The sequence below is a fragment of the Mauremys mutica genome, chromosome 20 (genome assembly GCF_020497125.1).
Source record: "Mauremys mutica isolate MM-2020 ecotype Southern chromosome 20, ASM2049712v1, whole genome shotgun sequence".
In the NCBI taxonomy this organism is placed as follows: domain Eukaryota; kingdom Metazoa; phylum Chordata; order Testudines; family Geoemydidae; genus Mauremys; species Mauremys mutica.
The window spans coordinates 25,770,114-25,797,768 of record NC_059091.1 but is presented as its reverse complement, the minus strand read 5'-3'; the positions used below and the strand labels follow the sequence as shown (position 1 = coordinate 25,797,768).

At 50.0% G+C, this 27,655-nt stretch overlaps 2 protein-coding genes across 3 annotated transcripts; one reads left to right on the top strand and one right to left on the bottom strand.

The window, feature by feature from the left end:
• Positions 1–214: 214 nt before the first annotated feature.
• Positions 215–25,275, bottom strand: ATP13A1 (ATPase 13A1). Of its 2 annotated transcripts, none has more exons than XM_044994637.1 (26): positions 24,966–25,275; positions 21,509–21,598; positions 20,955–21,145; positions 20,483–20,555; positions 17,320–17,475; positions 16,420–16,489; positions 15,622–15,728; positions 14,830–14,959; positions 14,485–14,540; positions 13,780–13,906; positions 13,388–13,525; positions 12,635–12,755; positions 10,851–11,008; positions 9,942–10,117; positions 9,349–9,459; positions 8,567–8,692; positions 8,011–8,119; positions 7,166–7,362; positions 6,571–6,667; positions 5,230–5,423; positions 4,469–4,583; positions 3,835–4,031; positions 3,182–3,324; positions 2,258–2,369; positions 1,669–1,812; positions 215–650 (listed from the first exon to the last, which is right to left on the bottom strand). In XM_044994637.1, the coding sequence occupies exons 1-26, from the start codon at positions 25,245–25,247 to the stop codon at positions 540–542; spliced, it is 3,531 nt and encodes a 1,176-aa protein (XP_044850572.1). In that variant the 5' UTR covers positions 25,248–25,275; the 3' UTR covers positions 215–539. The 2 variants fall into 2 exon arrangements, with proteins under 2 accessions (XP_044850572.1, XP_044850573.1); XM_044994638.1 differs by having other exon boundaries at positions 5,242–5,423; positions 24,966–25,274.
• A 75-nt stretch (positions 25,276–25,350) lies between these two features.
• Positions 25,351–27,248, top strand: CHCHD5 (coiled-coil-helix-coiled-coil-helix domain containing 5). The gene is made up of 3 exons (XM_044995254.1): positions 25,351–25,357; positions 25,480–25,699; positions 26,603–27,248. The coding sequence occupies exons 1-3, from the start codon at positions 25,351–25,353 to the stop codon at positions 26,760–26,762; spliced, it is 387 nt and encodes a 128-aa protein (XP_044851189.1). The 3' UTR covers positions 26,763–27,248.
• The last annotated feature ends 407 nt before the right edge of the window (positions 27,249–27,655 follow it).

Genomic DNA, 27,655 nt, shown 5'->3' with positions numbered 1-27,655 from the left:
TGATAGTGTCATACTAATTAAAACCAGCCTTAGTCATAAATATGCAAGGAGGGCTTGAACAAAGTGAACCTAGCTACTATTCCTGCTGTTTCTTTCATAATTAAGGGACTCTAATTTAAGTGTCTGAACCTCAGAACTCATGTAGGGGGAACAGCTGATAGTTACTCAAAAGTTCAAGTGCTTACACTACTAGCCACCAAAAAGAAATGCCAAATGTGTTTTAAAATACATTGATTCCAATTTAATTACCAAATTCTGTAAACGCTTCCTCAAGCACAGGGCAATACAAACCCCCACTATGTCACAGGTCCTGGAAATGATATTTCAAAGTGTATTGCCCCATGCAGCCTTGATTGTTACACCAAATGGTCTCTAAGCGAGCACGTCAGGCGGCTTTCCCAGGCCTGCTCCAGAGCAGAGTTAAGTCACTGTCAAAAGAATAAAGGTTCTTCTTGCAATCTGGAAGTGTCCCCCCATGGTGTTGTCCTTCACACTCGTATACTCAGCACTGCTGGGATGTTGGAGGCTTGGAATCTGTTTCAGGAAGGCACTTTAAGTTTTGCACTCCCCAGCAGAAACTGAAGAATTCGGTCCACCACCAAGGCGAGGAAGAAGTCAGCCAGCAAGACCTGAGCAATCACAATCTTAAACTGAAAGGGAAGCAGCTCAGATTAGCCAAAAATAACTTAAGAACATTACAACAGGTTTTAACTGCTGGAAGTTTCAATAGAACAAACATTTTTAATGGGAGATTATTAAGGGCCAAGCGGGGCTTCAGCAAAATAAATGAACCAAGATGGTGAATGGTGGCAAGTAAGCACTTATACTGAACTGGACAGTCCAGTCCCTCTCAGCTCTGCACTGCCACAAAGGCAGCAGGGATGCAAAGTGAACTCTTGCCTCATGTGAGCAGACCCAGAAGAGGAACAGCTCAGTGGAGGGTTGCTCTGTGGGGCTAGGAGAGAAGAGCAGGGGTGACATGAAAAGCTCAGTAAGTGCAGTGCTGCACTGCTCAGGAATTGAAACCTGTCTAAAGCGAAGTCAATCTGTACAGAAAGTTGAGAGGCTGCTGCTGTGCCTCAGGGAGGATGCAGATCTTCAGAACCTCAATGTGAGACCCAGCCACAGAGGCAAGTAACCCAGGTGTTCTTAGGTTAAGAGTATTTAGAACAAGTAGCTGTATGAAAACAATTGCTTGTTGTTCTCAAACACTGACCACACAAGCCACATTATGGAAAATTTTCTGGAAGTCCATATGTAAGGAGTATTTTAAATCAAGTTTTATCTTTAAAAAGAAACACCCCTTAGAATCATAGAACCATAGGGTTAGAAGGGACCGCAAGAGTGATCCAGTCTAACCCCTTAGATGCCAGCTGAGTTTGGTTTGAAGACAGGGGAATTCAGAACGCAAACTGATTCCTGTCCAAGAGAATCCCTGAGGGTCTACTTTCCAATGAGCGTTGAGGAGCTGTAAGGGAAGCATGAAGTTGGGAATTTCACAGGTGCCTAAGCTGAGTTAGGTGTCTGACTCCCATTGAAATCAGTGGGCACCTAACTTCTTCAGGCCCCTTTGAAAGTCCTGGCTGTAGCAGTTTCATAAGCACTTTCTATCGTCGTTACTCCAGAAGAGTCTGCCAGTGTGGAACACTCCCTCCTGTCCCTGCTCACCTCCATGGGGATTTCCACCAGCCCAAACTTTTCACTGAACTCTGGTGAGGAGCCTGTCAAAAGGCCCACAATGGCCAGTCCTGAAAGGATAATACTCCACAGTAGAGGTTTGTTCTCCCGCAGACTCTCCATAAACGGGTGGCCCTGAAATGGCAAATGCAGCATTGAGACACCATCAGAGCAGAAGAGCTGCTGCAGCTCATCTTCACAAGGTTCAGTGGGAGGCAGTTTTCAACACCAAGTTCACAAGCTTGTTTGAAAACAGGACAGGAATTCAGAGCATCAGTTCCCTGCCTGGGACACCAGATGTACAATTTGGGTCTTGCCTTGATGCATTCAGAACAGCTCTTTGTATATAAGCACACTTTTTCCAAACTCTCAGCGGATGTCTCTACTGAAGGATTTACGTCTGAGACACTGCAGTTAATAATTTAGAACAAATCTTTGTATCTCTCAGCCACAGCCACAGCGCTAAGCCCACATGGGTTTAAAAAAAAGTTCAGATTTGCAAACAGCTCAGTTCCTACAAGTGCATTTGCTTTGCTGTAACATTACAATTTAAATACAATTTTGTTCCTTTCCATCTTACCTTGTAATTAATGGTGAAGGTGGCCATCTGCATTGCCATTGACATGATGTAAACCGTGCTATTCACCAGGCTGGGCTCAAACTCCTTGTACAAATCCACAAACTCTTCTTTCCTTAAAAAAAACAAAACCCCAGACAAAGCCCTTTCTGATCAATGAAGCCCAGTTCTGGGATTTCAGAATAACTGGGACTAGGGCCAATTCATCAGATGAAATTTTAAAAAGACTTGAAGGGAACCATTGTGATACTCTAGTCCAGTGGTCCCCAAACGTTTTCTGTTGCCTCCCCTCTTACCTGGCTGCGGCTAGGGGTCAGGTGCTGAAGCCGCAACCGGGATTGGAACCGTGGGCCAGAAGCCGAAGGCCAAGACCAGGGCTGCAGCTGGGAGCCAAGATGGGGGGCCGAAGCCACCGCCGGGGCCCAGGCAGGGCCGGAACAGAGCAGGGGGCAGAGGGGGACTGGGTGGCGGTCCTTTCCCACTCCCATGGGGGCTGGCCCAGGCCCCGCTGTGCCCCCCAAACATTCCTCCGTGCCCAACAGTTTGGAGACTCCTGATTTAATCTGACCTGCCTAACGTAGGGCCCTAGACTCACATTTAGTAATTTCTGCACCAAGCCCATAACTTCTGCCTGAGAGATGCTGTACTCAGGTAAATCCCCGGTCTTACTATAAAGAGTTCTGAACTCAACTCTGCTAAGTTGTCTGGGGACCTTCATTTGATTTGCAAATCAAATCCACCTTTTTGCATATTTCCCTCCTTCCTACCAAATTTCAGATTAAGCAGGCAGGGGCTTCTAAGGGAAAATAAGAAGGAAAAACACCATGAAGGCAGCAGATTTTCCCTACGCCTTCCTTCCTTTGGTGCTCAGCCGCAGCCTGAAGATAGGCGCTAACATTCTGTACTTCAGAAACAAGCAGCACTCACTTGGCAGAGCTGCGAGCCTGTGCACCATGGTACAGATACACCAGGCTAAGGAAATGGACGAGGAACTGCAGCAGCACCGTCAGAACAGTGTAGAGATTAAAGATATTGGGTAACGGACGCTCTCTGGAAAGTGTCTTCAGAGGCTGGAAACCAAAGGGGAAAGACACCAGGATTTAACAGATGGAAATATTGTATGAAGACGATGAAGCTGGCGCCACTGGTCAAGCTGCCAGCAAGATCCCACCTGTGTCAACTGTGCCCATGAAATGCCCAACTCTTATAAATTCCACTTCACACAGTGAGACCTTCAGCTGCATACTGCAGGCAACAGTGTATCCCAGGTGATTAATGCCTGCGTCTGACCATGTGCTCTGGCACACTGAACAGAAAGGCACCGTCTGTATGAGCTCATTTTTAGACATTCCCTAAAGTGCTATGTGTTGGCCTCAGAAAGGCCTCCCATAGCCAGGATCTGGGGAAGAACAAAGTGACTCACTGCACATTCGGGGCAGGCAGGGAACTGGCTGGACAGCACTCACTGTAAGAACAGAAGAGCTGCTTTTCCTACCACATTCCTCACAAGAGAACCACAACCCTTCCCATTCCCTCCTTCGGAAGCACTCCCAGGTCCAGCAGGCCACCATGCAACATACCTTTGACCTGGAGATGAAGAGGAAGCAGCCAGCCAATAACAAACCCTGAAGCGTTGCCTGGAAGTCACTGAACTTCACTCCTTCCAGGTAAAGGACGCTCTGGCTGTACGCGAGGATCAGGGCATTCAAAGCCAGGATCTTAAACATTTGGAGCGTGGTCACTAACGTGCAGCGACCTTGCTTGATCACGTGGCAGACTGAAGAGCAAGAGGAAACAGCGGCTTGTCCTCAGGATGCAAGCAAGTTCTGTGGCTCCATCGGCACAGCCCCCTCCACTCACTGGGACCCAGCACAGGGGAGCTGCTATGAGGGCACGCAGCTCACCTTTCCCTTGACCTCCGTGGGCCATGGTCACTCAGTTTCCATCTCCAAGCTGGGAAATCCACAGGGGGAAATGAAAGCTAGGAATATGGGAAGCCCCCTCTTGGCCTCATGTTTTAGGCATTTCCTCCCAGTAAGAGTCGGTGTTTGAATCACCCTTTTCCCCACCTCACCCAAAGCCCCCCTGCCTTTGCCGAGGGCCTGTTCTGATTCATCCTGGAGATGCGCCCACGCTGCTCTCCTCATCTGAGTAGGGTGGGTCACCAGCCGCGAAGCAATGCGACAGCGCAGACCTGCTCCCGTTGCTACTTACTGCACTGAATGGAGGAGAGCTTCGATGTAAAGGGAGCAGCGATGCTGGCGTCACCCAGTTTCACAACGGGCACGTGGTCCTCTTCCAAATCCTTCAGGACCTGGCTGATCCGCTCCTGGTTTGCAGTGAGAGAGGAGGAGACATTTCATTATCACAGACTGGGATAACAGGGAGACTTGCATCATCTCGACCCAGCCCTGATCCTTGCTCTGAGCAGCTCTCCACACTGCCAGGCCCTTAGACAGCCCCTCTGCATACACCCATGAGCCGGCTGCAGACATCTTGTGACTGAACCACCTCCAGGAGGCCTGTCAGCCGACACCCACCAGTGTCATTTTCGGGGCCGGGAGGAGAAAGGCTGGGCGTGTGGACTTCCCTGGGCAGAACTGGAAACGTGAAGGCTGGTTTATGGATCCATGAAAGGACAATATTGTCATGGGCAGCTGCTGCAAGTCTGACTAGAATGAGCCTGCACTGGTGGGGGCTCAGGAACAGGACAACTCCCTCTAGCTTTGACTTCCTTTCTGGCCCGAGAAGCCTTCCAGATGTACCGAATGGAGCGCGTGCAGGGCCTCGCTGCAATCAGAATTACATTCCTGGGGTGTCCTGCCACTTCTGATTCAAGAATTAAAAATAAAAGCCCCAGTGAGCTGGGTGGGGGAGAGGTGTGTGTCTGTCTGTGTGTGTGCGCGTACGCCAGGGATGTGGACAGATTGAGCCACTGAACCTGGAAGTGGGGAGGGGCTGGGATCCAGGCAGACCTGGTTACCAACCCGTTGGATGGCCAGTTGCTCTTCTCTTTGGGACATGACCCTGTGCTTGGCGGCGCGGGAGGTGGGCTTCAGGGCACTGCTCCCCATGGCAGGCAAGGCGGGTTTCCCATCGGCGGGTCCATCGCGGGGTCTCTTTTTCCGCTCAGGGAGTCTCTCGGGAGCATTTGCCAGCAGCGCCACCCCTGTAAGACCAAAATGTCAAGGTGAAAAAACCCCAACTGGCAAAATGACTTTGCCAAGCGGGAACCCTTAGCTCCCAGCGGCAGTCGCCTTTCACAGTCCACCTTAGAGCGGTGCAGAGCAAACGTACGAAGGGGAAGGCAGCACTTGTTACAGCAGGGGACTGGGACGTCTGGGCTCCAGTCCTATCTCTGTGCGACCTTAGACAAGGTGGGTGAGCTGACCTGAAGAACTTTGTGTCAGCACGAGAGCTCGTCCCTCTCTCACCAACAGAAGTTGGTCCAATAAAAGATATCCCCTCCCCCGCCTTGTGTGTCATATCCTGGGACCACCAGGGCTACCGTAACACTGCAGACATTTCCACATCTGTAAATGGGAATGCAGTAATACCCCCGGCCTCAGTAAAGCTCTCGTCACCTCTGAAGGAAGGTTTTCGGTATTATCTAGGAGTCAGTACTGAAGGCACTAAAGCCACAGCCTATATCCAAGGGACCGTAGCTGGCCACTATCCTAGGTAGAAATACACCACATTACTCAGCTCAGCCTTATTTTGCTAAGGGAGACAGAACAGAATAAAAAAAGGTGGAGGGGAGGGAGCAGCAATTGGAGCATTCTCACCAAATGATTTCACAGAAGGCATTTTCTGAACCAACTGAAACAAGAATCTGGAAAGTTTAGATTAATCCGGATTTAGGGATGTCTCCGATTCGGAATGCAGGATTGATACACAGTCTGGTTTCCCAGGGAGGTTCCAGACTGGGGTGCCCTTCAGGCATGTTACCCTCAGGGGCTGAAGCAGCAGCAGCAGCGGAGGGGGGAAGAAGTCGCTCTATAAAGCGCTCCCAGGGTAACTGCTTTGTAGCCAGTTTTTCCCCTCTAGGTTAGGCTCATGCCATGTAGAAGCAGAAGCTGTGTGTGTATTTCGCCAGCCTACTGCTCATTTCACCCCCTGGGGAGAGACGATGCAGCTCCAAACAGAGTCTGCCAGATTAATTACTGACCAATCCCAGCTGAGAAAATCCCCAGTAAATAAGTAAGTCCCTAGAGATGCCTGCGGCTGTGTCCAAATGCTGAATTCTGCACCCAGGGATACAAGCCAAACCCAGGAAGCCACACACACCTTCCTCTTCATTGCATGCTTAGACTCACCCACATCTGCATGCTTCAGGGCTCCAACGTCGTTAGTTCCATCCCCACACATCAGCGTGACAAAGCCGAGCCCCTTTAATGTTGTGATGACAAACTCCTGCAGTGAGACGTGCCCAGTCAGGAACAAACACCTGCCCAAGCTACTGGGACTGTGTGTGCCAGGTACCGAAATGGGCTGGGGCACACGCTGAAAAGCACCTTGTTAAATACCCTTTTTGAGCATCCCCAGTCTTATGCCTCACTGGATTTTTACTACTGGTGCTAAGGACTCAGATCAGAGGGCTCCTTTACAGTGAACAAGACAGGAAATCATGCAGCTGACTTGCCACCTAGAGCTCTCAATATTCACCCCCCTGCATCTGCTGAACTAAGTAATTCAGCAGAGACCAAGGGCTGAGCTCCAGTTAAAATGAATGCGAGTGGCAGGTGCTGAACCCCACAGACTCTTGGACTTCCCCAGTGTGCTGGAGTCATTCTGGATTTGGGAACACAGGTAAGGATTGTGCTGTTACTGTTAGTAGGTTGGACGCACCGAGATAGGGGAGACCCCAGTCCTACAGCACTGAGATTTTTACAAAGGACTGGAGCATCTCACCTTTTGTTTTGGTGCCACTCTGGCAAACACCTGAACATGGGGTATGAGCTTCAACAATTGCTGTCTGCTCGCAGTCTGCAGGTAACAGAGCCCTTCCCCCGTAACACACAGGTTGTGACGTGTCAGCTCTTGCAGGGAATGTGGAAAGATGGGGAGTGTGGTGGTACCGTCGATGGACTGCCACTGCCAGCAGGAGTCTGAAACAGAGTGCCGGCGGGGTTGGGAGTCAGCACGGACACTGCCGGGGGGGGGGGATGCAGATGCAGAGCCAGGTGTCTGCAGCACCTCATCACTATGGACTAGCCACCCTAGTGAAAGCTGGCACATTGCCAGAGAGCAGGGTCAGTCTGCACTGGGGGGCCGCCTGCTTTCCCCCATGCTATCAATGGGACTTATATGGCCCCTCTGTCAGACCGAACCTGAGTGCCTCAGTGTCCTTAGTGACTTTATCCTCACAGTCCCCAGGGAGGCAGGGCAGCGCTACAGACAGGGGAGGAGGTGCAAGAGGCTGACTTGTCCAAGGTCATGCAGGAGTCTGCAGCAGAGCTAGAAACCAAACCAAGTCCCTCACCACCATTGCACCCCAGCCTGCCAGCTGCTGTTACTTAGGTGCTCAGACCCCCTGGTGATGGGCTGGGTAGCCCATACGCACACTGCTCCTGCCAGCTGTTTGTGACCTGCTCTGAGATGTGCGGAGGAAGGCCCTGCAGAGGGGCAGTGGATTATCTGGGACTCTCGGCAGCAAAGTCATTATGCTTTCTGCCACCACAGGTCAGTGCTACACCCCAGTGACCTGTGCAGGGAGCCATCAGAGCAGGCCCATTGTCTGGCCTGGGATCCATCACCTTTGCTGTGGGGGGGCTGCAGGATGAGGGTGTGATCCTTCTGGATGAAATGGAGTTCTTGGGCCACATGGCAGGCAGTGAGCGGATTGTCCCCTGTGATCATCACTACCTGAGAGGAGGGAAACAGGTGGGGTCACACGAGGTTACCGAGGTCACGCACAAGGCACATGGCCCTAGTTACAGAGAACAGAGAGATGTTGCTGGATGCTGACCAGGTCCCATCTGAGACACTAATGATCACAGATGCTTTGTACAGCACCTTGTCCAGAAATCCAACCACCAGGGGCAAGGCAGAGCCCCGACCCATCATAATATTTAAATCAAGACTGGGTGTTTTGCTAAGACGGCTGCTCTGGGAATTACATTGGGGCAGGTCTCTGGCCTGTGCCCTGCAGGGGGTCAGACTAGATGATCACAGAGGTCCCTGCTGGCTTTGGACTCCACGAATGACCCACAGCTCAGGGCAGGGGCTGCCCCTCCCATGCCCCGCAATCCTGGGAGAGGCTTGTACCAGCCCAGTAGCTCAGGCGTCTGCACGGCCCCAGGAGACACTCACATGGTGCGATGCATTCTGGATCTCCTGGATGACGGGCTTGGAATCAGCTTTGAGAGGACAGGAGACCACGATGAAGCCGACAAATCTCAGGTCACATTCCAGAGCCTCGCGCTTGAACTCTCGCACCTTCCACGGAAAAGAACCACCCTGGAGAGTTACACGCCATCTCACGAGCAATGAGACCCCCATCCACTGGAGACCGTCCCGACTGGGAACGCCAGGGGCAGCTGGAGGTGCATGGAATGATTCTGGATTCTCCCTCTGCTGCCTAGAGACAGGTCCCCTTACAGTCACCTCCCCACTTTCTGAGCTTCCCAACTCTCCTCTCACAGGCATGTGATCTCTGTTTTACAAGTGGGGAAACTGAGGCACAGGCAGGCAGAGCAAGTTGCCTGAGGTTACACAAGAAGTCAGTGCCAGAACTGAAAACAGAAACCAGGAGACCTGAGCCATAGTCCCTTGGATCTAACAAGCAAATAAATAAATAAAATAAAATCAACAGGATTCAGGTATAAAAACCCAAAGCAGTTACAGGTTCATCTGTGACTTATGACAATCGTCTCCCCATGAGGTGTCTGTGCCACCCCCTCTCGTGGGCACCTTCCTTTGGTGGGTGCTCTGACTTTAGGGGGCCAGGCACAGAGCCAAGGGAGCTGGAACAATTTTTATAGTGGGGGTGCTGCTGATGGAAACCACGTATTTGGGTTATTACTAACACTTCAAGCCAGGGAGTGCGCGGCAGCACCCGTATTTCCAGCACCACTACATGGAGCCGAGCGTACCTGCTGATGAGTGAGGTGCCCCAGCTCTTTGTAGCCAAGCGCGAGCACCCTTGCCCCCTCACGTGAGATTTCTGTGTGCATGGTGCGGTAGCTGCTCGGGCACTGAGAGAACTGCAGAAAAGGAGGGTGGGGGAAACCAGCGTGTTAAACACTATACGCAGGTTACAATGCTTCATACCAAATACACTGTGAAGCAGAGGCGCCTCCATGCCTGAGCAGGGGTGAGGCAAATGGGGAGCTCAAAGCAGCAGCAAATATCCCCACCAAGGGCAGGAGTGACTTTATTGGATTTTCACCCTTCTGTTGCCATTCGTATTTGCAGGCCTGAGAACAAGCACAGCGTGGCCAGGAACATCACACACTGAGCCACCCTTGATTTAACGGGGATTAATGTTGAGCCTCTGCAGCGGAGACTGTTTTTACATGGGAAGGGGGGGGCGTCTGGGCCCATTTTCAGGACATAATTCAGGTTCTGGATTTGAGGATGGAGTCACACAAACCCAGGCAAGCTGGTGGAGGCCCCATGAACTGATTCCCATCTTAGGACACTCCTCGCTGGCTTAAAGCCCATTCCTTGTGTGTGCTGTGCTCACCATTGCATGCAGGGTCTCTGGGGCCCCTTTCACAGCTGCAATGTAACAGAGATCAGTCGAACCAATCTTCTCATATGAAGCCAAGACGGACATTCTTTTCAGGGCACTGGCAAAATGAAAGCGCTGGTGAATTTTCAGTCCCTGAGTTTTAATACTTCTGGGGAAAACTTTCTCATCTGGAAACAAACAGATCGGGAAATCCTGAAAGGTTTCTCAGCATTGCAAGCAGCATCACTTCCCTCAGCTCCCAGGAGCGAATCATTCACTAAGAACAAACAAGTCTCCCCACCCAAGCCTTGCAGCATGGTGATGATGGAAGTTCTGGCCCCAGTGACTGAGGGATGGAATTGCCGGGACGATTTCTGTGGATCAGAACAGAGAGCTGCTTCTGAGCATGCCACATCTGCAGCACGAGGTGGATTTCTAGATTTAGGCTACACCTACACTAGGAGCTGGGGTGTGATACCCAGCTTGCATACACATGCTGGCTCAGGTCTAGATAGGGGTAGCTGCTATAGCATGGGCAGCGGCAGCACATCTTAGCCATGCCAAGTGCAACCCGCCTGATCCCCACTGGTACATACTCGCTTGCTGCCAGTGCTTCTGCGGCTATCCTATTTCTTACTGAGCTAGTGGAAGTGTACTTTAACAGCCTGCATGCACGTATCGTCCCTGCGGAGATCCTGTACAGCGCTTCCACAGCAGTGCCAAAACACTCACCAGCGCTCATGTAGGGCAAAGCTCACCCCACGCAGAGGACTACAAAGCCCACATAAGCCTACAAAGAGGGGTGAATTTCCTGCACAGGAATGAAATTGGGAGGAGCAGCTTTATTATCACTAATATCCGCACACACACACTACCAGTTTGTGCAACTAGACACACACAGGAATTGGCCATTGTCTCTACCTTTGGTCAGAGTCCAATCCACAGCCATCAGCATTGCTTTCTCTAGTGGATCTCCCACCAACGTCCCGTCATCCAACTGGACCAACGAATGGCAAGTTGCGATCACTCGGTGGGTTTCTACAGGAATGTCAGACACTGGCGTCACTTCCTTCCCATCCCTACAGTGGGGAGAGACCACGTTAATAGGCTTGGACAGGCTGTCAAAGCCATACGTGTTCTACAATTTCTCCAAGCAAATAATTACTGTCCCAGTGTCCTAAACTGTTAGAGCTTCTCACGCCAACAGCAAAGCTGTGCGAAAGCTGGCCCAATGACTCAGCTTCTCGATGCTGCAACTACAGCCACTGCCCCTGAGCAATCCCAATTGAGCAGATTCCTCAAAGAAGAGGCCTTAATTGGAGCACCCAAGAAGTGCTGCTCAAGGCAACTGAATGCACGTGCAACACACAACCCTGTCTAGCTGGGTCCGCTCAGACAGACGTGCAACACACGACCCTGTCTAGCTGGGTCCGCTCAGACAGACGTGCAACACACCGGCCTGTCTAGCTGGGTCCGCTCAGACAGACGTGCAACACACTGGCCTGTCTAGCTGGGTCCGCTCAGACAGACGTGCAACACACTGGCCTGTCTAGCTGGGTCCGCTCAGACAGACGTGCAACACACCGGCCTGTCTAGCTGGGTCTGCACACCACCCTGTCTAGCTGGATCTGCTCACACAGATGTGTTTCGTACTTAGATTACATTCATGTGCAGCCTCCAAAGGGGTTTTTCTAATGCAAGAAGTCATTCTGAACTGCTCTCTCCACACAGCCCCCTGCGTGCGAGGCAACAGGCAGAACAGATGTGGGGAGAGTGAGGGATACACACATGCCAGGCTGGTTATGTCACCTGGGCAATGTCCCACCCTCACTGTAGCCAATTAACAGACTCCCAGGACAAGAGAGGCTTTAAACCATTTCTCAGAAGCCTGAGAACAAGTGGGCACGAAATCACAAGTGTTTGTGGTTTACAACAGCTGCACTGGCTCAACATTCATGGTGACCCTTTGACTAGAGTGCGTGGGTATCACTCAGCCTCACTCACCAGGGTCTTGTTCATTCTATAAGTAACTGCTCCGACCCCTGAAATATTTTGGTTACGGTGATTTTACACATTTATTTTCCATATGTTCCACAGTGTGAGGACTTCTGACTCCTCAGTGCACAAGTCACAACATTCCAATAATCTGAGGGGTAAGATTTAAAATGAAATAAACCAGAGGGGGTTCTCTATGAGGGACTCTGCCATTGAGGCAGGGCTGCATGGCGGGGGCTGCAGGTTGGTGCAGAAAGGCACAGAGGGTTTTAGCAATTAAGAACATATTTATGAAATCCCAGAACCACCACCAAATTCAAGGGCTTTGATGCAGCAAATTGCTGCACAAGTGCCATAGCCAGAGAACCTGCAGGATTCCCCCTTCCCCTAGCCTAGAACCCGCTTCTGGCTCATCTCCTTCACTCCCCCTAATTCATCCTCTCTTCTCCACTGGACTGGCACTTCGCTTCCAGATGAGGGAAGCTCTCACTGCGGCTGGAGCCTAGGCCTCCATTGTTCAAATTCACCACATTTGATTACTTGGCTACACAGGATTTGGTACTTTGGATCACTGGCCCACCCAGTCATGCATCCCTGCTCTGACAGGGCCCACTACCAGACGCTAAAAAGGCAGTGAACCCCCCATCACACTCTGAGACGACTGTACAATATGGTAAACATTACCCATGGGAACCCATCCCATGGCTTACCTGAGCCCAGCCACACCTCTTACCACCAGGTGGTCACTGGTGAGGGTGCCAGTTTTGTCAAAGCAGCAAACCTGAACTTTCCCAGCAAAGGGGATTCGGAAAGGTTCTGTACAGTACACATCTGAAAGAGAGGAGATGGGACCCTGCAATGTATCACAGAGACACAGCAGGGGCACGCTGGGGTCTCCAGCCACCTAGAATCTTTTCCACAACATACAAGCCAAAAACCCTAGTGCTCAGCCACAATTTATCTAACAACCTCAAACCTTCTGCTCTGTAGCTTGTGAAGTTACAGTCAGATTTAACCCCAAAGGGGTGCGGAAGAGCAGTGATAGGTTTGGAGACCGTTTACCCAGGTAGGTTCTTAGGTGGGCACCCATCGCTAAGGGTCGGAACACTTGTTGAAAAAGCAACCAAACCTGGATTTTTGAGTGGGAGCCTGTTTCCCCCATGCACTCTACTTAGGAGCTATTTCCAAGTTTCAAAACAGTGTGACCCACCTCCACCCGACCCTGAGAGTCACCTCCCTACTTTGAATGACACAGGAATCCTGCAGACACTCACACAGCACACACGGCGAACAGGCAGGCATGGGAGCCAACCCAGTTATTGCTATTTGAAGAGAGGAGGCTGCCATGGTGTATAAAAGCCAGCAATGTGTCACACTTTACGTGGCCACGTGCTGCAGTCCCGGGGATACTGGACACCAGAGCGCACAGTGTTTCTATTCCTGCTTTTGGGCTTAGTACTTACAGAGTTTGGCCAGGGCAATAAGGGAGGTGTTGACAGCCAGAGAAAGTTCAATGGGAAGTTCGGGTGGAACTACTGAAGTCAGTATTAAAGTGCATTCCAGAAAGAGTTTGTATCGATTCCTGCTGGGGTCCTTGGTGCCTACAAAATAAAACCAGAGAAATGCTGCCTCTCCACTCCAGACCAGGTGCCACACAACAAATGGACGCGTCAGGGGGCACAAACTGCTCAGGAATATGGGAGAAAAATGGAATGAGCCATGGCTCACGCCCACACATGGAAACAGCCCAGCTTCTTCAGCTACCATCCCCTCCCTTCCCTGCCAATTCACCAATAGCTATTCCTACACTCCTGGCAAAAGCTAGCTCCCAGGACGAGGTGCAAGGAGCGCTCACCTTCAATCCACACATACGCTGCAGCAGCAATGGCAAAGACCAGAAGGAACAGGATGAAAATAAAGGTCTCCAAGTTGTTGGCTGTCACTCTCTTCACCCCAAAGAGGATTGTTCGCAGCAGCTTCCCCTGAAAGGAGAACTGCCTTCAATGCAAGAAGCTAGTTCTGCAGCATGCAGTACAGTTTCTTGTAAAATACATGACAAATGTATAACTCAAGATAGCCTGCATTATGATTCTCTGCTGCACGTGATACATTCCGTTCACTGGGCCGCTGCCAGCGATTGCCAGTACAGCGCCACCCACGGGCAGGATTTTAGCATGCTAATCAGTTGTAGGTCAGTTAAGTGTGTTTCTCACTGCTTTTTATTTAAGCGGCCTTGACTTTCCATCCATCAGATTTGCACTTGTCTGGTGTTTACAGAACACACCTCAACACCCATGGCCAGTAACTGCTATTACACAGCAATTTGTTCAAAGTCCTAGTGACTCAGTGGCACTCAGGATTAAAGCCCTGGAATCCTGACTCGGAGCCCTGTGTTCTATCCTCTAGACCATTCCATCCGCCCACCCACAACAAAGGAATTCCAAGAACCAACCTAACTGTTCCGAACAGGTGAGTAATTGTGTCACCCTGATTTGAATTTCTCTCCAGCAATTATCAGAACTACCTCCCTTAAATGGGCGTTCTCTCATGCACTTCTTACCTGAGATGTGTTGAATCCAGTCCTCAGAACGTATGCCACACACCCGTTATCGACAGCTGGAACAGGATCAGTAACAGCAGCATTAAGCTCAGTAGAGATCTTTTTTATATACACATTATAGCTAGAACAAAATTGGGGCTCCATGTTTCTCTCACCCTCCAGGAGAACACGATGGCCTTCAGCAAAAGATTATTTCATTTTAACACTCAATTTAAGCTGCCATCTAAAAGGACAGGGCAGGGTGACAAACTCAGCACTATCGCCCAGAAGCTACATTGTTTGAAAGGAGTGGGCCAAGCCATGGCGTTCCATCTGACCAAAGCCGCCTGCTTGGCAAGTACATACGTTTCAGTCCCGTGCTGGCTTTCTGGGGTGGAATGTGCTGCACAACCTTTGTTCCCCCAAATATGATGTGCAGTCTGGCGTCTGTCTGCATGTCCAGGACATGCTCTGGATTGAGATCCTCAATAGGCTCCTGAATGAGAAAATTCGGAACTCATAGAGAAGCAGGACTTATTTCCAGTTAGCTGCCAACAACTGGACTCCTAACTTTCCTCTACGGTCCCATCTCCATGAGGCGCACTCAGCTCCACTGTGAGCAGTCTGCAGGAGCTGACTCTGGACTTGAGCAAGATACTTAGCTCCTGCCTTTGTCCTAGCTCAGATGCCTGGTACCCATGAGAATCCTGAGGTCAGAGGATTTACTCACACTCGGATCACCAGCCTCAACAGGGAGGCTATTCACAATGTGATTGTATCGTGTTTAAATCATGCACTGGCATAAAACCAAGGGAGATTCACTGGGTTTGAAGCTCTCTGTGCTCGTCCCTCCCCTGTCTGCCCAGTCAAAGCAGCCCAGACTGGGAATGTGGGGGAGTGGTGGCTGTGCCCACACACTGCAATCCAGCCCCAGAGGCCGCAGCCACAGCCAGACAAAACAGACAGTCTGTTTCTCATTTACTAGATCATCAGTCATGGATAACACTCAACAGACCCGGATTTTCTGGGCCAGAGTTTACACAAAGATTGATCTGCACCTATAAACCCTGCGCTGTTTAGATGCTGCGGTGGCTGGAATTAAACTTGGTGCATAAACAATGAAGACGTAACAAGCATTACTGAGGACCTGTCTCTCACCTTCATCTGAGGCACAGACTCTCCAGTCAGCATGGCTTCATCCACAATGCACTTTCCACGGAGCAAGAGCACATCACATGGCACTAGGTTCTCATGAGGAGATCGGCCTGAAATCAAGAGAGCAAAGCTTAGAAGTGGCCCATTGTGAGAACTGGCCATTGTTAGCCCGTTTGTCTGGCAAGATGCAATTCCCCTTTGCTTTGGCTGAGATGCAGAGGATTTCTAAGGGCAAGTCGCATTTGCAAGTTCCCAAATCTGTCCCATGACCTTCACCAAAACACTAGCTTTGATGTGAACCAGAAGTGTCATAAAACCTGAGATAGCCTGAAACTAGAGGGATTTAAAAGTAAAGGAGCACAGTTCTTACTGCCATTCAAGCTTTAGACTGGTGACAACAGCCCTGGGCAATGCAATCTAAAAAAGAGTCACAGTACAGGGGTGGGGACAGCATCCTGTTCCCCCTCATCCTCCATCCCCATCCTCAGCTTTTGGATGGAACTTTCCACTCTTAGAACCTCTGAACTGAAGCAGGGCAGCTGTGGCTGATTTTAGTCCTAATATTTAGACTCCAATCTTGGAGAATAAAGTTAGAGATCTGTGGGATTGGAACTTGAAGGACTCTCTCTCAGGCCTGTGAGTTTGGGCATTCATGGGCATTTAAAGATTCTTTGTTGGAATTTTTATGGACATTTTGACTGGGCTGAATTGTAAATTTAATTAATCTCAGTCAATAGATTCATGTAGAAGTGATTTGATTTTATAAGGGCTTTTGATTGTGTCAAGCATGCAGGCTGTTACCAATGGAAACAATATCCCCTGGGATGATCTCATCACTGGAAATGGGACGCCACTTCCGGTTTCTGTAAACCTGCAGAACAAAAGCAATGTGAGAAAGGGCACTTAGATACTATGAGGACAGGTACTAGAGAAATGTACGACGGGAGAGAGTGATAGATGACAAAACAACTACAACAAAAGCCCAGCTCTGCACATAAATAGGGAATCTGCATAAACGGTCTCCTCAACCCAGCTATCCACAAACCATCCCTGCGTTTGCAGTTTGGAATTCCCCATTACTACTCCTTGGAAGCGCAGAGTTGAAGTCTTTTTCCCTTCCTTGGGCACAGAGTGTTTTGTTGCTGTAGGTGCTCATTCTATGTGTGTTTCTGTCTGTATATTTATATATAAAATATCATTTTATATGTGTAACACACAAGAATCACATGCATTTTCCAAACAGATACAAGAAAAAGAAAGTACCAAAGGAGGAGGGGACCAAATTTTGGGGCCTCAAGCTGAGCTGGGCTCTTTTGGAATTGTTCCCAATCAATCGTCTTTCCCCCAGCTGAGCACCCACAGATGCATGACATAATCCTGCTGTTTTATAATAAATCTGAACTTAAAAAACAAAAGCTAAAACTATTCAAAGGAAAAGGCCAAAGACTCAGAATAACTAGGCAAGAGTTAAACAAGTGCATGCAAAGGCAACAGATGTCAAAAGGCAAACTGGACATAAGAAAAGAGGAAACACAGGAATGTCTTGTTGTTCCCTCAGCAAGGTGTGTCTATTTAGAGTGTAAACTCTGCTCTTTCTTACAGGCCATGTCTAAAGGGCCTTGCATGCTCTTGGGCTCTATATTAAATTCCCCAGTTTCTCAGTGCCGAATGTCTGATCATCATCCCTCTGCACTCACTTACCTGAATCATGTATGGCTTGTTACCCATTTTTCGAATCTCTGACATATTTCTCATTTGCTGTTGGACCAGAGAAGCTTCAAATGCCACCAACATGGAGAGAGTGAAGACACTGTAGTACCAATATTCATCCAGGCACCAGAGACCCACACAGAACACCTGGAGGAAACAGATGTGGAAGCCATTCCAGCACTCACCCATAAAGAAGCTAACGTGTCCCTGAGAACTCAGGTTCATCAGTAGATCAGCACATCCTGTACTGTTCACATGCTTGGACACTAGAATGTCACTGTAACAACCCAGCAAGAGGAAACAGACAATTTTTTTTTTTTTTTTAGAGCCAGTGAAGAGTGTTGGCTTGCTGGGGATTGAACTCCTTTGTTCTCGGCAGAATAGATACAGTCTATGCAGTGACAAGGCAAACACCACCTCTACGTGCTGCTTTGCTAATGCACTTCTGCCCTGACTTAGAGGGCCAGAAGGGCATTCTCTAGCCTTGGTCTTTGGCCTTTCTGCTGAGGCTACCAAAGGGGACGGTTCATGCCAGCTACAATGGGCTCTGGATCACACACTGGACGGTCAGTTATGACTGACCAAAGATATGTCAGCCCTTCTCCCCAGAATAATAAAGTCTCCCCCCAGTAGACACTGCAGTGTATGAACGGTGCATTTTTGGCTTTTGGAACATAAGAACATAAGAGAGGCCGTACCGGGTCAGACCAAAGGTCCATCTAGCCCAGTATCTGTCTACCGACAGTGGCCAATGCCAGGTGCCCCAGAGGGAGTGAATCTAACAGGCAATGATCAAGTGATCTCTCTCCTGCCATCCATCTCCATCCTCTGACGAACAGAGGCTAGGGACACCATTCTTACCCATCCTAGCTAATAGCCATTTATGGACTTAGCCACCATGAATTTATCCAGTCCCCTTTTAAACATTGTTATAGTCCTGGCCTTCACAACCTCCTCAGGTAAGGAGTTCCACAAGTTGACTGTGCGCTGCGTGAAGAAGAACTTCCTTTTATTTGTTTTAAACCTGCTGCCTATTAATTTCATTTGGTGACCCCTAGTTCTTGTACTATGGGAATAAGTAAATAACTTTTCCTTATCCACTTTCTCAACATCACTCATGATTTTATATACCTCTATCATGTCCCCCCTTAGTCTTCTCTTTTCCAAGCTGAAGAGTCCTAGCCTCTTTAATCTTTCCTCGTATGGGACTCTCTCTAAACCCCTAATCATTTTAGTTGCCCTTTTCTGAACCTTTTCTAGTCCTAGAATATCTTTTTTGAGGTGAGGAGACCACATCTGTACACAGTATTCGAGATGTGGGCGTACCATGGATTTATATAAGGGCAATAATATATTCTCAGTCTTATTCTCTATCCCCTTTTTAATGATTCCTAACATCCTATTTGCTTTTTTGACCACTTCTGCACACTGCGTGGACATCTTCAGAGAACTATCCACGATGACGTCAAGATCTTTTTCCTGACTCGTTGTAGCTAAGTTAGCCCCCATCATGTTGTATGTATAGTTGGGGTTATTTTTTCCAATGTGCATTACTTTACATTTATCCACATTAAATTTCATTTGCCATTTTGTTGCCCAATCACTTAGTTTTGTGAGATCTTTTTGAAGTTCTTCACAATCTGCTTTGGTCTTAACTATCTTGAGAAGTTTAGTATCATCTGCAAACTTGGCCACCTCACTGTTTACCCCTTTCTCCAGATCATTTATGAATAAATTGAATAGGATTGGTCCGAGGACTGACCCTTGGGGAACACCACTAGTTACACCTCTCCATTCTGAGAATTTACCATTAATTCCTACCCTTTGTTCCCTGTCCTTTAACCAGTTCTCAATCCATGAAAGGACCTTCCCTTTTATCCCATGACAGCTTAATTTACGTAAGAGCCTTTGGTGAGGGACCTTGTCAAAGGCTTTCTGGAAATCCAAGTACACTATGTCCACCGGATCCCCCTTGTCCACATGTTTGTTGACCCCTTCAAAGAATTCTAATAGATTAGTAAGACACGATTTCCCTTTACAGAAACCATGTTGACTATTGCTCAAGAGTTTATGTTTATCTATGTGTCTGACAATTTTATTCTTTACTATTGTTTCAACTAATTTGCCCGGTACCGACGTTAGACTTACCGGTCTGTAATTGCCAGGATCACCCCTAGAGCCCTTTTTAAATATTGGCGTTACATTAGCTAACTTCCAGTCATTGGGTACCGAAGCCGATTTAAAGGATAGGTTACAAACCTTAGTTAATAGTTCCGCAACTTCACATTTGAGTTCTTTCAGAACTCTTGGGTGAATGCCATCTGATCCCGGTGACTTGTTAATGTTGAGTTTATCAATTAATTCCAAAACCTCCTCTAGTGACACTTCAATCTGTGACAGTTCCTCAGATTTGTCACCTACAAAAGCCAGCTCAGGTTTGGGAATCTCCCTAACATCCTCAGCCATGAAGACTGAAGCAAAGAATCCATTTAGTTTCTCCGCAATGACTTTATCGTCTTTAAGCGCTCCTTTTGTATTTTGATCGTCAAGGGGCCCCACTGGTTGTTTAGCAGGCTTCCTGCTTCTGATGTACTTAAAAAACATTTTGTTATTACCTTTGGAGTTTTTGGCTAGCCGTTCTTCAAACTCCTCTTTGGCTTTTCTTATTACACTCTTGCATTTAAGTTGGCAGTGTTTGTGCTCCTTTCTATTTGCCTCACTAGGATTTGACTTCCACTTTTTAAAGGAAGTCTTTTTATCTCTCACTGCTTCTTTTACATGGTTGTTAAGCCACGGTGGCTCTTTTTTAGTTCTTTTACTGTTTTTCTTAATTTGGGGTATACATTGAAGTTGGGCCTCTATTATGGTGTCTTTAAAAAGGGCCCATGCAACTTGCAGGGATTTCACTTTAGTCACTGTACCTTTTAACTTTTGTCTAACTAACCCCCTCATTTTTGTATAGTTCCCCCTTTTGAAATTAAATGCCACAGTGTTGGGCAGTTGAGGTGTTCTTCTAACCACAGGGATGTTGAATGCTATTGTATTATGGTCACTATTTCCAAGCCAGCCATTTCAGATTCCTAAACTAAGATTGCAGATTGGAGGGAATTCCCTTCTTTGCACCTTGGGGACAACAGTTACAGCTTTTGTTTACCTGAAAGACGAAGAAAGGGGCCGTGGCTCTCTCTTTAAAGAGTTCCAAGAACTCTGGCACCACCATTTCTGCCCTGGGAAAGGATAAAATCTTGTTAATCTTGGTGTTCAGACCCCATGGCACCATCCCAACCCAAAAGCTATTGCAGCCTCTGGAGTATGAACGGGGGTTTTTGTTCCCCTTTGTATCAGAACATATTCCCCTTCTCTTCATTACTCTTAGCTGTAAGGGATTTGGATCTGTAACCAGGGCTCTTTCAGGGGTAAACCCCAGACTTGATGCTGCTGTAGGAAGTTGCTATCTCCTTCCTCTGGGGGATTTAGCTGCCAAAAACCTGATAATCTGGAGAAAGGACCTTCAAAACCCAGTGCCTGGAACCCCCAGTCCCTGAAATCCTTGTTACTGAACATTACCCAGGGACAGTTTGATGCCTACAGCTTCTGGTAGCCCAGCTACACCCCCACACACTCACTTGTTTGTGCCGTATTTCTTCTCAGCCACTCGGATCTCTCTGTCCTCCTGGTAGCCTCGGGCACTCTGGTAATTGGAGAGGGGGTGCTCCACAGGGAAAGCCACAGGGAGAAACTGTTTCTTGTCATCGACCTCGTAAGAGTACTTAATTTTCTGAAACTCAAAGGAAAGGGCTTCCTGTCCATCTTCCCCCTGCAGGGATTATGCAGAAGGGAAGAGCATTTAGACTTTCGCATCCAAGGACCCTTACAGTAGGGCCACAGCACTTCACATATACTACAGGGAACTGCACTGGCTGGATTAGATGGGACCAACTGGACACTTACAACTTTTGTTCCTAAACAACATTGTCTGTGAGACTACAGGTGTTAGTTACAAATGTTGCACTTTCTAAAACCTTAGTCCCTGCCTGTGAGGGATATCAGCTGGCTTTCAGCCAAGCTCTAAGGTTTTAATTTAAATTAGTGGCTTTGGAAAGGCATATACGTTTGCTAAGAAACAGCAGTTCCCAGGCAGCTGTCAGCTATTATAAAGAGCTGGAGTCTAAGTCTGTACCTGGTCTCGATGGAGTGGCACAAGCTCTGCAGATCCATTATTTGGGGTTGGCACAACTTTAGCTAATGTGGCTTTCCTAGGACTGGGTTCCTGAAAAACACAAAGCAAACATGCACTCTGTAAAGCAGGTCACAAGGTCAGTGGAAGCCAGGAGGGATCCATATACAGTCATTATGAGACACTGTGAGCAACACTCAAACACAGAGAACATTCCTCTATTTTTACTGGCTTACCTGGACTTTTCATTGATATTTTAAAACCATCCAGGAAAGACCAACACTTGCAATGAAAATTACTCTGTATCCTGACCCTCAAGGAAAGACTGAGTTCCTAGAGGGGAGTGGGGAGAGTGAGACAGAGGAATGAGATGAACTTAGTCCTGCCATGTCACATCTCAAACTCATGCTGGTCTAAGGTTACCAGATTAATACCCTGAATGGATGATTGTGACAGCCCACTCACATCACAATGAAACCATCAGAGCACACTCTACTTTTAGTTTCATTCTTGCAGCTCAACCCCAGCTAGCAGATTCTCTGTCAAAAGGGGATTTCCTTAATAAAAGGAATCAAGAGAAGCAACATTTTAACCCTTTTATTCTTCACATTTTCCTCTGGATCCAGCTGCATAGTTTGACCCAGACTTTTGTCTATTTAATCTGACATTATCCCAGCATCTAAAAACAACATCCAAAACAATACAAAAGGGAAAGCACAAAGGGCAGAGAAATCTTCAACCTCATTGAGGGGTACTGCTGCAGCATGGCTGGGTGGAGGACTTTAGTAACTAGTCAAAGGTGTATGCACCTTCGTTGGTCAAATCTTGTCCCTACCCTGGCGGTCACAGCAGGAATGTTCCCGACACTCTGTTCTCCAAGGCTTTGTCAGTTTAAGTTTTCCACACGATGTAACTTCCACCCCAGTCCTGAAGAAACTAATCCACAGTCTAACAGATCTCAGCGCATTTTGCCAAATAATCTGCCTAGTTTTTTCTTTGCTCATTTTCATGCAATTACCTGCATGTAGGACCCCTTCAGCCACCCTGTTTCCTTGCTATTTACATTGTTAATTCCTGTAGCTCACGGTTTGGATTTTTAACATTCGTGATAAAGACAACTATATTTGCAACATATACAGCTACCAAGGCCTTTGAATAACCACTGGGGATGCCAACTTTGGTAGGACAAATTCCTGGAGATTGCATCCCATGACATAATCTTTCATTAAAGATTGATCTTTAATTCCTGGAGACTCCAGGACAATCCTGGAGGGTTGGCAACAAAACCACTGCCTGCAATCCAAAGCAGTAACAAGTTGCCTAATCAGTAACACTACCAGAACACTGGGAAAACTCTAGGATACAGCCCACAGTGTTGGCAGCCAGCTCCAAGGGCTCATTTGCTTTGAGAGCTCCTTGATTGTCTGAATAAATGCCCAAGATACAACTGCAGACCTATGCCAACTACTCTGGAGACTAGCTAATGAAGCTGTACCAGATGTTTTTTGCCAAGATGATTTGCAGTTAGACATGCAACTACTCCTAAGAGGAAGCTATACAGACAGTTACAGGAATTGCCATGAAGTGAGGCCAACCAGCCAGCCCAGTTACCACAGTGCCTCTCACTTCCCAGCAGCAGGTGGAACAACAAATATGGGCAAAGAAAGCTAAGCTGCACCCAGAGCAGTTCAGCTTTATAAAGCAACTTTTTTGTGCTAAAATAGTTATTACACCTGCAAGCAGGGCCAACTCAGCCACACACACATCTCCCCTACACGTCCCAAGTAAAAGCAGACCAGTTTCAATGGAGAGATATTTCTGTACAAGAAAATGTTTAATAACCCCCACCCATAATCACCCTCCCATTCTGTTTCACTTTCTGTCTAAAAGTGCACAGTGTTGCTAGATAGCTATTAAACCACTGCCATGTCACAGCAAATGAGTCATCCCTGTATACTCAACTGCCACCTCCCACCTCAGACGTGGCTGCATTTCCACAGTATGGGAAGCAATCCTGCTGGATAGTTACTGATATCCATGGTGGCCCTTCAGAAGTGATATCACTCATTATTGTTACTTTACACCTCTACAGCCTCTTCCATCCAGAAATACTTCACACACAGCACCTGGAGGTTGGAAGTGGCAGACAGCTCATGGCCAGCAGGGGAAGAATCCAAGCTCAAGACATTAGAGCAGCCTCCCACTATTATGTAGAGAGCCCAATGAACATTCCAATGTCCACACGGGACAGACGAGACCAAGCGGGGCAGGGTCTCACTCAGAGCCCCCCAGACAATGGGCAGATCCATTCCAGAGTAAGAAAACTAAAGGCAAGCGAGGAGGGAGGTAACCCTATGTCAGAACATAAGTAGACATACTGGGTCAGGCCAATGATCCATCTAGCTCAGTATCCTCTTTTCCAACAGATACTTCAGAGGAAATGAACAGAACAGGGCAGTTATCAAGTGATCCATCCGCTGCCATCTAATCCCATCTTCTGGCTGTCAGAGGTTTAGGGACATGGTCAGCATGGGAGTGATCATCTTGGCTAACAGCGATTGATGGACCAACCCTTTCATTAAATTATCTAAGTCTTTTTTGAACTCAGTTATACTTTTGGCCTTCACGGCATCCCCTGGGTTACAGGTTCTCAACTTTTTTCTTTCTGAGGCCCCTGCAACATGCTATAAAAACTCTACAGCCCATCAGTGCCCCAACAACTGTTTTTCCTCTTTTAAAACAGGGACTGGATCACTTGATGATTATCTGTTCTGTTCATTCCCTCTGGGGCACCTGGCATTAGACTACATTAGGGTGACCAGACGTCCCGATAAAATTGGGACTGTAACGATTTTGAGGAGTTTGTCCTGCGCCCCGACCAAAGTATGGTCGGGATGCCATTTGTCCCGATATTTTGTTTCCTTCAGTCGCAGACGGTCCTTGACGGTATTTCGGTGGTGGGTGCTTCTGCCTTTGGCAGCAAGATTTATTACCCACTGCCAAAACAGCGCTGAAGACCATCCGCGACTGAAGAACTCTCCGCCGAATTGCCGCCGAACTCCCGGACGGGTGACTATATATAAAAAAAAAAGCCCCCCCCCGCTGCAGCGGTCCCGATATTTTCCCCTTAACATCTGGTGACCCTGGGCTACATCTGACCCAGTATGGCCATTCGTATGTTCTTAAAAGCCAGGGCCTGCAGTGGAGGGTAGCAAGCGTGGGAACTGCCCAGGGCCCCACGCCACAGCGGGCCCCCCAAAGCTAAGCTGCTCGGGCTTCGGCCCCAGGCGGCAGAGCTCAGAGCCCCGGGCTCCGCCCTGCACTGGCCCTGCTCGCGGCCCCAGGGGTCCCCAGGCCCTTGGCTGAGAACCGCTGCTGCCCTGGGTGCTGCCCCGGGCCTTCACCAATGGAGACCCTCGCCCGTGGCGACCTTTGACCCCTCGCGCCCCCCGTGACTCACCCTGACGCAGGTGAGCGCGCAGTGCGCGTGGACGGACCACAGCCCCGAGAGCGCGGTGAGCAGCTGCGCGACCCCGATGGCGGCGAGCGCCAGCAGCGCGGCCTCCTCCCCCTCCCCCCAGGCGGCCCAGACCCGGGGCCCCCACAGCCACAGCCAGGCCGGGTACAGCCCGGCCACGAACGGCAGGACGGTGCCGTGGAGGAGCCGGGGCCGCCGCCGGTACAGGGTGACCGCAGAGACCAGCTCGTCCGCGGGGCCCGGAGCCGGAGCGGCCACCGCCATCTTCCGGGAGCCCTCCTAGCAACGCGCCGCTTCCGCTTCCGGGGGCACGGCGCCCTGACGTCCAAACCGCGCGTGCGCAGCAACCGCGCCGGCGGGGACGCGCATGCGCGGCGACCGGCCCGAGCCCGATTGCCTCTAGAGTCATGGCCGCGGCTGGGTTTTCGCGCATGCGGACTGGGTCGGGCCGCGGGCGCGGCGTGTTCCGGGTGTGCTCTGCGCGGCAGCATGTGAGTGAGCGCGGGGCCGGGCGGGAGAGGGGGGGCGCGGTCCGGTCCGGTCCGGTCCGCGCTGACTGTCCGGTCTCTCCCCAGGGAGGCCGCCCTGGAGGTGACGGCGCGGCACTGCCGCAGCGAGCTGGACCAGTACGGGCGCTGCGTGGCCGCCAGCCCCGCCACCTGGCAGCAGGACTGTCACCAGCTGAAACTGCGCATGGCCCGCTGCGCCTCCTCCCAGTGAGTGCGGCCCCCCCCCGGCCGGCCCCCTGCTCCCCCCAATCTGAGCATGGCCCGCTGCGCCTCCTCCCAGTGAGTGCGGCCCCCCCCCGGCCCGGCCCCCCCCAACTGCGCATGGCCCGCGGCGCCCCCTCCCAGTGAGTCCGGACCCCCCCGGCCCGGCCCTGCTCTGCTCCCCCCCCCCCCAACAGTGAGTGCGGCATCCCCCGGCCGGCCCCCTACTCCCCCAAACTGCGCATGGCCCGCTGCGCCTCCCCCAGTGAGTGCGGCCCCCCCCCCGGCCCGGTCCGGTCCGCCCCCCCCCAACTGCGCATGGCCCGCTGCGCCTCCTCCCAGTGAGTGGGGCCCCCCCCCCGGCCGGCCCCCTGCTCCCCCCAATCTGAGCATGGCCCGCTGCGCCTCCTCCCAGTGAGTGCGGCCCCCCCCGCCACCCCGCCCAAACTGCGCATGGCCCGCTGCGCCTCCTCCCAGTGAGTGCGGGCCCCCCCAAACTGCGCATGGCCCGCTGCGCCTCCTCCCAGTGAGTGCGGCCGGCCTGGGTCCCCCCTGCCCGGCCCCCTGCTCCCATCCCCGCGGGGTCTGGGCAGCCCCCGGCTCACCCCATTGTACAGCTGCGGGGCAGGGACAGGACGTGACCCGCCCAGGCAGGGTCTTGAACCCCGTTCTCCGGAGGGTGACACCAGTGCTGTCACCGCAAGGCCAGCCGCCTCCACCCGTTGTGCATCTCATCACGGGGGGGTTCACATCCGCTACTGGGCACACTCCTGACTTCCCTACAGCTGCTTTGTCTAGAGAGTTTAAAATGTTATTTCTAGGCTTATTCTAGGGTCCGTTTAGTCCCCTGTGACCGTCAGCAAAGCTCGCCGTGAGGAGCTCAGTGTCTGCGTGTTTGCTTTGTTGCAGCCCGATTGTGCAGAAGATCCGCCACGACTGCGCTGAGCCCTTCACTGCATTTGAACAGTGCTTGAAACAGAACCAGGCCTCTGTGATGAACTGCAACGAACACCTCAACCAGTTCCTGCTGTGCGCTGAGCAGGTGAAGCTAATGACTTCAGGTGAATGAAGGCTCAGCTGGAAACTTGAAATCCCCTATTCATCTCCAGCGCAGGCAGTCTCCCTGTTAGCCTCCCCATCTGCCACCCTACCAAAAGTGCCTCCCCTGCCCTAGAGATTCCTTCCAGGAGTGAGATTGGAGATCAGTGTTCATTCTTCTCTTGGCCTCTCCCCTGAGACTGACAAGAAGTGCCACTTGTAATGGTGGATCTTGTGGTAGTGACACTTGACATGGCGGCAACCAAGATGGCTCAAGGGATTGGCAACAGTGTCAGGGTTTTTCATCACATGGCTGTCAGCTCAAAGTCATTACCTTCTGATAGCTCATTTCACATAGGTCTTCAAATGGGTAACCACAGTATTTCTGCGCCCTAATAAAATAATTCTTAAAGACTAAAGGGCTGGCTCTGGCTTCCTCCAGTTGATATGGGGAGCTGCTGTGAGGGTCTGGCTGACAGCCCTGAAATCCAGGTGATAACTGAAGAGAGAACATCAATCTGTTTAGGTCCCAAATTTGAACAGCCTCAAAACTATCTCTCACTCCCATTGCTGACAAATGTTCCGGAAGGGCTATAGACTAGTACAGGGGTTCTCAAACTGGGGGTCGGGACCCCTTGGGGTCGCAAGGTTATTACATGGGGGGTCGTGAGCTGTCAGCCTCCACCCCAAACCGCGCTTTGCATCCAGCATTTATAATGTTAAATATATAAAAAAGTGTTTTTAATTTATAAGGAGGGGTTCGCATTCAGAGGCTTGCTATTTGGAAAGGGGTCACCAGTACAGAACCACTGGACTAGCATGTCTTATGCTTTGCTTTAGAGCCAGCAGAGGGAGCCTTGTCAGCAGCAGAGCTGTAGGGATATCTAATAACTAGCACTGCACATGTTTGCAATGCTTTACAAA

Coding starts and splice junctions, on each gene's coding strand:
- ATP13A1 (XM_044994637.1), bottom strand. CDS start 25,247: ATGGCGGTGGCCGCTCCGGCTCCGGGCCCCGCGGACGAGCTGGTCTCT. Junction 17,476..20,482: donor CCCCTTTCTTCGTCTTTCAG/GTAAACAAAAGC, acceptor TGTTTCCTCCAG/GTGTTCTGTGTGGGTCTCTG. Junction 651..1,668: donor TGGTGGAAATCCCCATGGAG/GTGAGCAGGGAC, acceptor CTTCCCTTTCAG/TTTAAGATTGTGATTGCTCA.
- CHCHD5 (XM_044995254.1), top strand. Junction 25,700..26,602: donor GCCCGCTGCGCCTCCTCCCA/GTGAGTGCGGCC, acceptor GCTTTGTTGCAG/CCCGATTGTGCAGAAGATCC.